The sequence below is a fragment of the Zonotrichia leucophrys genome, chromosome 4, assembly GCF_028769735.1.
Source record: "Zonotrichia leucophrys gambelii isolate GWCS_2022_RI chromosome 4, RI_Zleu_2.0, whole genome shotgun sequence".
Classification (NCBI taxonomy): domain Eukaryota; kingdom Metazoa; phylum Chordata; class Aves; order Passeriformes; family Passerellidae; genus Zonotrichia; species Zonotrichia leucophrys.
The window spans coordinates 53,108,806-53,121,070 of record NC_088173.1 but is presented as its reverse complement, the minus strand read 5'-3'; the positions used below and the strand labels follow the sequence as shown (position 1 = coordinate 53,121,070).

The 12,265-nt window shown below is 38.9% G+C and overlaps 1 protein-coding gene across 6 annotated transcripts in view; it reads left to right on the top strand.

Moving 5' to 3' along the window:
* SORCS2 (sortilin related VPS10 domain containing receptor 2) overlaps nt 1–10,522 on the top strand; it is a 538,682-nt gene extending 528,160 nt beyond the window's left edge. For all 6 annotated transcript variants that reach the window (XM_064711730.1, XM_064711728.1, XM_064711726.1 and 3 more), the window contains one exon: nt 107–10,522. In XM_064711730.1, coding sequence (XP_064567800.1) covers nt 107–171 — 65 coding nt within the window. In that variant the 3' untranslated portion in view covers nt 172–10,522. The remainder of the gene's footprint in view (nt 1–106) is intronic.
* Nucleotides 10,523–12,265: the final 1,743 nt, after the last annotated feature.

Genomic DNA, 12,265 nt, shown 5'->3' with positions numbered 1-12,265 from the left:
AAGACACTCTCTTATGCAATTTACTTGTCTCTGCAATAAAAGGGGGATTTATTGTGGAGTACCTGAAATGCACTAATGTAGGCCTTTTGTTTCTGTATTCCCCTAGGCAATCACTCAGGCGTGGTTTTGAGCATCAACTCCAGAGAGATGCACAGTTACCTGGTTAGCTGATATTTGCAGCTGAACACAAAACCCGAAAGACTCTTCACTCTACCATTTTATTTTTCCCTGGTGATGTCCCAAAATTGCAAACATGGCTGTAAATGCTGATGGAGAGGAGATTTCTTATCAGTCCTGTGGAAAAAGCATCCATCCTCAGTTACCAAGGGCGAAGGATAACATGTCTTGTGTTCACTCGATGGCCTGGGAACTCATTTCAACTGAAACTCAAACTATGGTAGCAAATTTGTAGCCCTAGGCACCTTCAATGCCACCTTGTTTCTTTTCTGTATATGCTCTATTTCTTTATGTTTATTTTTAAAATGATTCACTGTAACTTTTTAATTATATTTTTAATTGAGGTTTTCAGTGGAAGGCTGGGAGTTTTCAGCCTGAAAAGGTGATTTTTACACAGTGACTAGACCAGAAAAGATGGTTGATCACAATGACAATTTTTTTTAGTAGGCCAAGTGTTTCTGTACTGGGAAAGGACTGAGAGACAGACAAATGCGCTCCTAGTTGAGACCAGCTCTTAATTAATCACATGTGAGACAATCTAACAAATTTAGGCTTAGGCCCTTCTGAGGATTAAAGGAAGTAAAATGTTAATTAGGATTTCTTGTAATATACAATAATACTCTTGTAAGTGTAGCAAGTCCTGAAAAACTATCAGCAGCAGTATCTCCCCCCATCCCATCCCATGTGAAAGAAAAACACCAGCTTGATGCAATTTCCAGACCAGGTGCCTTCACTTGCAGACAGTCATTTTAGTTGCTCTTCTTTTTTTTTCTCCTGAGTGAGCCCCTCTAGGATGATGGCAGCTGCCAGATGAGTTCTCCTATTCAACCCAAGGCTGGTGGCCTGTCTCTTTTTAAATTTGCAGAGAGTGTAAATACTTCTTTTAAACCGTTTTCTTTGTATGGTTATTTTTTTAAAACTTCCTATAAGGGCAGCTGTGCTGGGTGGGTCAGAGCTCTGCTCTGGGAAGGGCTGGGTAGCACTTCCATCTCCTTCCCAGGGCATCCCTGTTTGGGATTTCCCCTGGCATTTGCCCTTGCTGGTGGGAGTGGGCAAACCCCAACCTGACCTTTTCCACGGGGGTTGGTTTGACAATCCAAAGGGTCATGGGGATGATGGGAAGGGATTTAGGGTTTCCTGTTCCCTTCCCATCACCAGGGGTGTTTCTCAGTCCTACCACCACTGGTCCCTTTTTCTGCAGGGACAGCAGGGGAAGGGCTTCTGGAGGAGCTGCCTGCAGAAAGGTTTGTGAGTCAGGTCCTTGTTTCCTAATCCCAGTTTTGTCACTTGGGTCAGAGTTTCCTAGTCCTGACCTCTGCATGCCTAGGGAATGGCGATGCAGTGAATCCACACTCCTCTTGTCTTTTCTCTGTGGTTTATTTTAGCCAGGTAGGAAAACAAGTGTGGTGCTGTGTGGTGAGTTTAAATGTCTGGCATCCTTTGTGTCACAGCTGCCTGGGATTAGGATGCTTCTCTCAGAAACCTATATAATCTCTTCACTTTTTGCCTTTGATAGAGAATAAAAAACTCTGTACTCACTGAATGTCATACTGATGCTAGTGACAAGCTCGCACACCACCTTGTTTGAGAAGGATACAGATAGTGCATCATCCAGAAATGCAAACAGAAAATAATGAAGGCTAGTCAGATAGAAAAGAACTGTCTTAAAATCAGTGTATGCATTGGAATAATTCTTCCATGTAGCTGTGAATATAGAGCATATTATCATCAAATGCAGTGGATTGGGAGGTAGTAACTCAGTGTAGTACTGTAGGCTCTCATGAACCCCCATAGGATGTATAAGTAAAGCACAAGAAAATCTAGATTATAAATTTACTGTAAGGAACTAGGTGGAGAAGTTAGAGTGAAGATTCTGAAAAGCACTTGCAAACCGCTCAGGAAAACAATTACAAAAATTGTTCTAAGATTTCTGCCTATTTAGTTGTATAGTGCCATGTAAACTTATTAACAGAGAAGCAACGCCCTGGCTGACTGTTGTGTGCCAGACTGTGGAAATCCAAGGTCTTAAATGTATCTGAGTCTGGGTTTCTTGAAGAGAGGTGCATATACAAAACATGCTATAAATTGGAAACTCTTGGGATAGTTGCACCAGAGGCTTTCTCTCCTCACCAACTCTTCTTGCTTTTTCTAGTAGAAATGAGCTGGAGCAGAGAATAAAATAACATTGCGACCATCTTACTTGTTCCTGTGAAATAAATCTGAAATAGATTGTTTGTATAGGGCAGGTGAGTGACAAACCAGCTTCATAGACAAGGAATGGGATGGAAGCTCCTGCTTGGGGTTGTTCTCACATGGTGAGTCTGACTGGCAAAGGACTCTGTTGGAACTAGGTCACACAACTAATTTATGCTTTAACAGCTACTTTGATACATTCAATTCAGGGTGATTTGTGTCTCTGATCACAGGAGTCTTTTGGAACTTAGAATATTTGACTGCTTGGTTCTCTAATTAACACTTAGCACAGTCTAGTACCTGTAATAATTTTTTCCAATGCTTATTAATTTGATTCATACAGCACTCCTGTGAGGTTGGTTTGTCATGTCTTAAAAACAGTTTTCTAAAGACATGTTGGTATTGCCATAACTGTATTAATAATACCCAGCAGATAATAAAGGAAGCCTTTGATTTCCTTGCAAGAATAACTTTTAAATTAATTATTTTAAAACTGAGAAAGTATTATTACCATTTTCTCATTCATGGTGTCTTGGTTTATCTGTAAATAAAAAGACTCACTAGTGCTAGTTCTAAAATCTCTAGATACATGTAAAGAATAAATATCCTTTTATTCTTTATATGTATCTAAAATCCTGACACATGAATATTCAGAAACACAGAGGTGCTTCTGTGCACAACTGCTAGTCACACATGGGTGCATGCACACATGCAGTATTTGTACATATTTTAGTTATCTTTTTTAGTGGGGAAGGGTGATGTGGTGGCTAAGAAACAGAAGATGACTGTCAGATACCTGGATTCTGTATCCAGACTTTGAGCAATTGACTTGCCTTGTATGTGCTCTGGTTTCCCCACCTGTAAAATGGGACTGATAGTAATTACCTACCTCACAGGGGTATTGTGAGGCTAAATTCGTTACTGTTTGTATAGGATCATCAGAGCAAAAGAATTTTGTTACTATAAATTATTAATGGTTTCACTTTCTTTGTTTCACTTGTAATTATCATTGTTCTTAAAAGTTCTCTATTGAAACCAGCTGCAATTATGTATAAATGTAAAAAATGCATAATTCAAAAAAGATGCATCACTGGTAAAAAAGAAAAAAAAAGTAATTTTATTTAAACACTGCTATTGGAACATACTGTTATGTGGTAGCACTGCAACATTGCCTGTGAATTTGCTGTTGCACACTAGTATTGTGAGCTCACTTCTCTGCATTGTTATTTGCTCAAAAACCTTATAAAAATGGGTACAGTGATATTTATCAGCACTGATATTGAGCTATACTGAATCTAAACAAACTGGCAAAGTGCTGGCCTCATTGGCATCTTTTGGCCTTTTTAAAATCTGATGTATTGCAATTTCAATAACACTCTGTGCTTTTCAGAGTGCTCCAAGCAGTATGATCTTAAGCATTCTAACAGAACCATCAAGATATACAGCTGTTGTCTTTGCTTTCGCTTTTGACATTAAATGTTTTATATGCCATTGGAACAGCCCATCCATATAAAATACTCAGAAATGCTCAGAGGACATTTAGGGAAAACGCACACAGTGTTAATTAATTTTTCAATAATATAAGCAATATAAACCAGTGTATATTTTTATACTCTGTTGAAGAGAGTGGTGGAAATGGCTGTGAAGAGACAGACGGCCTGAGGCGAGATGTTGTTGTTATCCACAATTCACATCCAATTTCTTGGAACTCTTTTATGATATTCTCATTGAATTAAATCCTTCTTGATGCATTTTCTTTTTTCAATGACTGGGGTAATGAGGAGTGAGCTGTTTATTCATATAAAGTAGATGATTTGTTAGCTAACTGTCCTGTAGAGAAAGACAAATCATTGCTTTACCGTTAGTAATTCCTAGTGCAAAGCAGGTTTTATCTGACATGATTATCATGGTTAGCTGTGTTTTCAGTCCAATGAGACCTTCTTAGTGGGAAAACTCTACTACTGTAGGCTGTGTCTTCAATAGAGATCAATAGAATGGAACTGCAGTAGTTTCCATCCTCGTTACACAGATACATGCTGAAAAAAATGTGTGAGAAAAAGAAAATCCTTATAAGTAATTGAATACATGCAGTAGCTTTTTGATGATGAACCAGAGGTTCTGATAAGTTTTGAATTTCTAGTGTTATTTCAAGTCAATGTTTCTAAGTAGATAGAATCAATGACAATTTCAGTCATAGATTTTTTTCTATGTTTCCTATTAAAAAAGTTTTGTAATTTTTTCATTAATGAGACTTCAGGGGAAAAGAGAGACTAAACATTTTATTTCATTGCACAGTTCTTGCCAGTTGGAGTTATTGTAGTTGTTTTATTGTATATTGATTGATACCACTATATTGTTTCCATATTCATTTTTATTTCAGCATTTTAGATGAAAGTAAGTGCCCATTTCTCTCAAAATATTGGATTTCCACCAGGAAAAAATTTATAAGCATTGACCCTTATAAATCTTGAATTTTGAGATACAACATTTTGTTTTGTCTTTTAAGTCCATCCAAAAAGCTGCCTCTTGGCTCATTTTCTCTGTTTTAGTCCCTGTTGCACACTGCTTCTACAACTTTCTTCAAGAGACTGGCACATAGCCAGAACTAGTCTGAGAAAGCCTAAAACTTTCATTAGAATGGCATTTAATTGGCTATAAGTAAGGTCTGCTCAGACAATCATCTTAATGTTAAGTTTGTATTTTCATGTTCTCTATTTCCTTTCAGCTTCTTAGCATTTGCCCTCTCAGTGCCATTTAATTGCATTTTTATTCCTGTAATGTTTTTGACTTATTTTTAGACTATAATCATCAAAGTGACAAATAAGTCAGACCCCTGGTTAGCTTTTGCAATTAATAGCCTAACCCTGCAGTCTTTGGGAAATGTCAAGCTGTGGTCTCTCAGATTTGTATTCTTCAAGCCAGCCCTTGTCCCCAGCTGATGATAGATAGCCTAGAACAGCCCATTTCCCAAATCTGGATGGGAATGTCGTGCAGAAAAAGTTGTTATTTGTTCCTTCTTTTCAAGTGTATTGCAGAAGCAGGGAGGGTTATTGGGATAAGAAAAGCCTGTAATGGTACTTCAGGCTGCTCTGGAGGGTAAAGAATGCATCCTCTTGGAATATTTTTCCATTGAAATTGATATGTACAGCAAGTCAGTTTTATGATTTTTAATATGAGATCTCATTTCTGTAAGTCTTCAGTCCGAGCTTTTTTCCTCCTGTTAAATGGAGTAGCAAATTACTTAAACTATGAATTGTGGAGCCATGTATGACTTCCATTCTTTTCATCCCTTTTTTTTAGTATGTGAAGCTTATCAGTATTACTGTTTCCAGCTAGTGTATATGCTGGTAGCTGAGATGATCTTCTGTAAGGCAGCTTCTAACATAAGAAATACTGGAAGGGTTAGAAATATGTACTCTGAAATACAACAATATAGCTGTGTGAAAAAATCTTTATCAAAGAGCTATTATGGTTTGCATTAAATACTTTTTAGTAGTATCTCTAAAAAGACATACTCTTAATCGCAAACTCTTTTGCCTCTTACTTCCAGATTGATTTTCTTTTAGAAGAACATTTACTAGCCCTGACAGAGAGTGCATTCTTTCCCTTACACAAGTAATTTTGCTTAATATTTTTTCTTTGCAACGCTTGCATTTCACACAAACTTCATCTGTTTTGATCAGTCTTGATTTCTGAGTTTCTGTAGAATTTGCATCTTTACTCTGATTACTTGCAATACAGTGGACATAAAGCCCTGTTAAGCAGCAATAATACAAGCAGCAGTACCTGGCACTGCTTAAATAATATGCCTTTTTTGCACATATTTTAAATGGTATAATGAGTATATTAATCACCAGGAAGGCCAGGCATTCCAAATAACTTTCTTAACATGTCTTAATGTTTCTGTGTTATTTGTTGCTAATTTTAGCCAGCTTTTGATACTTATATTTAGTTCTTTCTGACAGTGTCTGCTCTTGCAGATCAAAGCAAATGAATTGGCTTATTCGCTTTTTAGAAAAAGTATTAATTCACACTGCTTATTGAGTAAAATAGTTTAAAAATGAAATCTTTCTGAATGGTGAAAGAGATAGTTTTAATGAGGGCAGCTCATACAGGAAAACAGCAGGCTTATATCCATGTGGCTTTTGAGATATTCTTGTTATGGATTTTGAATAGAAAGGATTGTGCAGAGGAACCGTGACCTCAAACATCAGTAACATGGTAAAACTAGTCCAAAGGAGAATATTGTAATACACCACCTCTATGTTTCAGGTTCACATTAGGGCCTTTAAATGGTTAAAATTACAGAATATCTTCACAAACAAACTGCCCAGTGAGTTTCCAAATTCATTGGCTCCATTTACTTGTAAATACACTCCTGTTTTTGGGGTTAATCTTCTGACATGCTGAAGTAGCAAAGTGACTGTTCATGAAGTTACCTGCATTGTTTAATGCTTCCTAATCTTTGCCAAGTATCTTCTGAAACTAGGGAAAAAAAAAAGCCAAATTTCCACTTTTTCTGTTTCTCCTCCTTTTCCCCCACCCCTGTTTTGTAGCCCTTTTGTTCTCTTTCATTACTGCTGCTGTTTGTGGCTCTGCCTTGCCTGGCTTCTCCAGATGACAGCTTTCTACACTTCACTTTTTCTTCCTTGCTTTTTCTTTTGCTTTATGTTACTGTCTGTGTTTCTATTTGGATATGCACCCTACTGTGTCCCAGCTGATAGCAAGAATCACAATCTTCCCCCTCCCTGCCTCTCCTCTCAGCTCTGCTGTATTGTCTGGGTCGAAGAGGTTCCCTGTGCTTTGTGTCACTGCAGTCCATCCTTCCTGCTTCTTTCCCACTTCAGTATTTTTAATCCTTTCAGCTTTAATTTTGGCTCCCATTTTCACTGAACCTTTCTGGAATTCTTATCTTTTCCTTCTCAAGAACTTCTCTCAGATGTTCATCCCAGAGAGCACATGCTTCTAGTTTGAGATGTGGATGGGTATTATGCTCCCTGGAAGAATAAAACCCAGCATTTCCTCTCTCTCCAGTGTATATGTTGGTTTTGCTGTTGATCTGTAGTAATATTATGTATTTAGCTGGCAAAGATGGTTATCTGTTATCTCCCAGATATCTTCCTCTGCCTCCTTTTGGGTTACAGGCTGAGACATGGTGTTCCCATGAGTTTCCTGGAGCACAGCAAGGGCTGGCTTGCTTTGCCAGCCTCGCAGTCTGGCAGGTACAGAATTGCAGCAGGGGTGGAGACACCTTGCCAGACCACTGGGCTGCATTTGTATTTCAGTATGGGAAATGCTGAGACCCAGGCTGAGACACAGCCTTTAGAGAAATTGTTACAACCCAAAGATGATCAATAGGTGGAGTAAAGAGAATTCTTTGTTAATAGAAGGTCAGGAGCAATTTGACTTCACAGGTTTATGGAATGAGTCTGTATGAAACCCTTACTAGAGGGTGGGGAAAATGGCTTGGATTCAAGTTCCATAAAATACAAATTTAAGCAAAGTCACCAGATATATTTGGCAGAATCATCATGCTGGAGGAGCTTGGAGAATGTAATGGGAGTACGATCATGGAAAAGCCCAGTGGTGTCTTGGAAGGGTACAGCCTGTCTTAGGGAGTGTAAGTGAGAGAGATGTGGAGGGAAGGGAGCACAGGACTAAAGAGGACAAGGAAAAGCGGGGAGAAAGTCAGTGTTACCAGTGTGTATGGTTTTACACGTTGTTGATTTTGTTTTGGTTAAGTCTTGACGCTTTGATTTATGATGGCAACTATTTTATTTTGTTAATTGCATTCAGAGACTTTAAACCATGAGTCTAAATTGATGCAGGACGAGGAACATGCAAAATTATCACCATCTCTGCCTATAATTTAAGACAGATCTGACTTGCAGCAACATCCCACCTGAGATGCATGGAAAAGATGTTGCTTTAGGAGTCAAGATACCTCTGTGAGTGCTCCAGATGATTGGGGGTCATTTGCTAATGGTGTTCCTCCCTAGCACAGCGCTGAGCTAGGAGACAAGGGAGAAGAATTATTTTATAGAGTCTGTCTCTTGCATTTATACTGTTGAAATGTAATTTGCTAGAATGCCTGTATGAGCTGTAATTTTATAATGTTTAAAGAAGATGAATGGAGCTGGTGTAGTATTCCTGAGGGTAAACACCAGTGACTGGAGTTTACTGAACATGTGACTAGAAATTTTAATTTTAGGAACAGAGAGTTCCTCCATTTCATATACACACCAGGCCTTTGAGTACCGATGCTTTTTTTTCATTTGTCACTGACAGGCTGTGATTTATTTCCTCATGGGTGTAAAGTCATGGGTTGTGCTTGCTGCAGTGCAGAAGGCTCTGGAGGGAAAACATAATCAAATGGAGAAGTATACTTGAATTATCCTCTCTTGATCCCAGTCTGAGTTGTTTTTCTCTGATTGTCATTCTGTCAAAAAACTGAGTTGATGTTAAAAGGTGATTAACTAATTTTCATCCTCTTCCATGTGGCTGAGGAAAAATAAATACAAGGAGTTTACAGAGGAATAGCAGATTGGAAGAGGGTGGGGAACTGGATCATCTGGCAGAGTGCTTTGGGAAACTTCCACATTTTTTGTTTTACCTACCAGTTGTTTTAACAGATATGTACAGCATCTGTGATTTATCTTTCCATTAAACTTTGATAAGTTTCTTTGCAGAAGGTGGTTTTAAAGAATACCACCCTAGTGCATTGCAAGTGTGGGTTTAGGAGGCATCAGGAACTGCCCTTCCTCACCTAAATGAAATTAACTTGGTGTATATATGAAGCAGCACGAGGAATATTGCTTCATCCTAGATTGGAGGAATATTTTGAGAGGTGACAGTTGGAATAGGAGAATTTTCCTTTTTAAGAGCAAAGGATGGAAGCTAGCTTATTTACAGTGCATCTGTGGCTGTTCTAGCACAGGTGGGTGCAAAGTCTCTTAATCCAGGTAGAGACAGACAAATATAGATTTTGCTGGCATTACCCCTGAAAACAAAAGAGGAATAAATGGTAATTAAACCAAGCCAAAATAATATTTCAGGGCTAATTAGTGCTGCAGCTCTTGGTAAGTATATGAAAGGCTAGAAAATAAAAACTAGACTTGATATGTGTCTTGTGAAGATTCACAAAACATATGTTGCTACCCTGTGGTTAATGTGGAACATTGTTTATTCAGCATTGCAGAGCCAAATTCTACCCTCATTTAAGGCCATGCAGTTCAACAGACATTATCAGTTCAGCTTTATGTCACAGAATAATTTCATCCACAGTGGATTTGGAAAGCAACTGCAGGTTAAAATCAGTCTTCTCAATGCACCTGTTACTCACAGGTTACTCATTGATTTTCACCATAATTTTTATTCCCATTGCTGGCATGAGAGTTCTTTGGATAGATGTGAGCTAATTACAACCAAGGTAGAACTGAATTTTTTTAACTGCTTATGACTGCTTGGTCAGCAAATGCTTAATTTTTGACCAGGGGGTTATTCCACTCCATGTGAAGGTTCTTAGCAGTCATCAGTATGCTCTAACCCCTACCTTTAACATACATGGCTACACAGCCCTCTCCTTCTGCCTTTGCACATTCTATATTTGTGAAAACAGAACATGCCTTCTCCTAATTTTGTTTCAGGTGACCTTGACTTTAAGCAGGTTTCTTTGTATACAGTAACAGGGCTCAAGTGAAGAATGAAATAAATCCATAATTGGTGCATTGTCAAAAATGGGGAAAAGTCTTATTTGTATATTTTTGTAAATATGTAACATTTAATGGCAGTTTTGTAGTGACGTGCTGTTTTTGAGAAAAGGAAACAAATATATGTTTGAATATGCTTGACGTAACACTTAACTGTGATCCAATTGCACAAGTAATAGCTTAATCAAAAACTCTTGTGCAATATGTAGTGCACACACATAACCAAGTATCTGTTAGCAATCCACAAGCAAATTTTTGGCAACTTTTAACAATGGTGATGAACTGTGCAGTACAGATTATCACGGTCTCTTTCAGCTTCCAAACATGTAGCAGGCAAACTACTGTATACGTACCTGTGTACTCCACTGCATCCAAAGGTATGCATTTGTCCTGAGAACCTGCACTCCAGGTTTTTCTTTAATAAAATTTGGTTCTAAACTATTGATTGCCTTGTTTTTTCTTTTGAAGCTTCTCATGGGGTTTGTGGAGGAGAAATGGTTTAACCAGTCCCCAGAGTTTGTGTGTCTGTATTTAGCAGCAAACGACTCAGCTCTGCAACACTGAGCTCAAAGGCTGCAGCAAACCTTCATTCTCCTCCCCTTTAGCCACTCCACTTCATCCTCCATCACTGCAGCTCGACTCCATTCCTAGGGAAAGAGGGAAAAGTCCTTTTTCCTTTTCTTGGGAGGTGTCTGCAGTGTAGCTGGTGGAGGGTGACATCCTGTGGTGAGACAGAAGCCATGCAGGGCCGTTCTGTAACATCAGAGGCTGAGTATGTCTGTCCTGCTAAAGAATTCCGTACATCTCAGCCTTCATCTCCCTGTGAGAGAGCGCCATCAAAAGAACAGAGGTATGTGTGTTCTGCCCTGCCCGTGCCTTTATTCCAATCTCTTCATTAATTGCTCTTCCTTTATCCCAGTGTTTTCCTAAGGATGTGCCTGTGCTGTAGAAGCTGCATTCTCTTTGCAAAATTCATGGGTCTGCAAGTCAAACAGCCCTTAAGCTGGATGTAACTGTGTATAAGGATCAGGCCTTGACTCAAAATAAAACTAAGCTACAAACTATATTCAATCATTTACAATGCCAGGAAAACCAAAATTCTCAGAATTATGCCCATTGGACATGCCCGGCTTCTATGTATAATATTTGTTTCACTTTGTATACAGTCTTTGTAAATGAAATGCAAAATTATAGACTATTTTTATAAAGCCTTGGCCTTAATGTCCTAAACATTTTCTCCTACTGGTCCTGGCAAGTGTTCTCTGTCTTTGCAAAGGTCACTGAATTGCTAAAGTCAGAAGATGCCTTCCATCCCTGCAGACTGGGCATTCCTTCCTGCTTCAAACTTTAGAGTTGAGCTGCTTTTGGTGCAGCTGATATTTTCAGCCTGGAATTGAGTTTATGGTTTGCTGAGAGCTGCTTGCTGCTCTGGAGCTTGGTGCCTTCCCAAGGAAAGCCTGACATTGGTAGAATAAACACTTGATGTTCTTTGCACTGCCTGCTGCCCACAGCAGGGAAAACCAGAGGTGTTCTAATTGTTGTGGATGTGCAATGTGAAGTCTTATTAAACCTCATACTGGGATAAAGCAGCAACATGGATTATTATCTACTGATTTTTAATTAGCCATACAAATTTTATAGACTGCAATGAAGTTTTAATAGGACCACAAATGGGTTATTTATTCACAGAGTGGATATATTTTGAGGATCCAAAGATGGATAACTAAAAAGAAAAAGAATTCAGATGAGATGAAGCTGCATTTTCCCAGTGTGCCCTAGCTGAGCACTTTCTCAGGGTGCCTGCTGGAGGAGCTGGCAGCTGGAGGAGCCTGTGGTGTGGGCAGTCTGACCCTTCCCTGCGGCACACCATGCTCAATGTGAGGCTGGATGCAGGAATGAAGCTTGAGGCTTCCCCTGCTTGTGCAGCCCAGCTGGGAAACACTGCAATTTGTCATTTTAGGTTCTCTAATCCTATACTGTGGCTAGCTGAGACTTTAACTGCAATTTATCTCTACAAAAGCAGACTGTTGAATCTCAAATAACATCTCATTTTCCAAATTTAGTGCTCTGATATAAATACAAGCAAAACTCACAGAAATTATAAAGTTACTTCTAATGATGTTGCAATAGTTCTTTCCAAGGAAAGCTCCTGATTTGGAAGATCAGGAGTGAGAACAGACACAGCC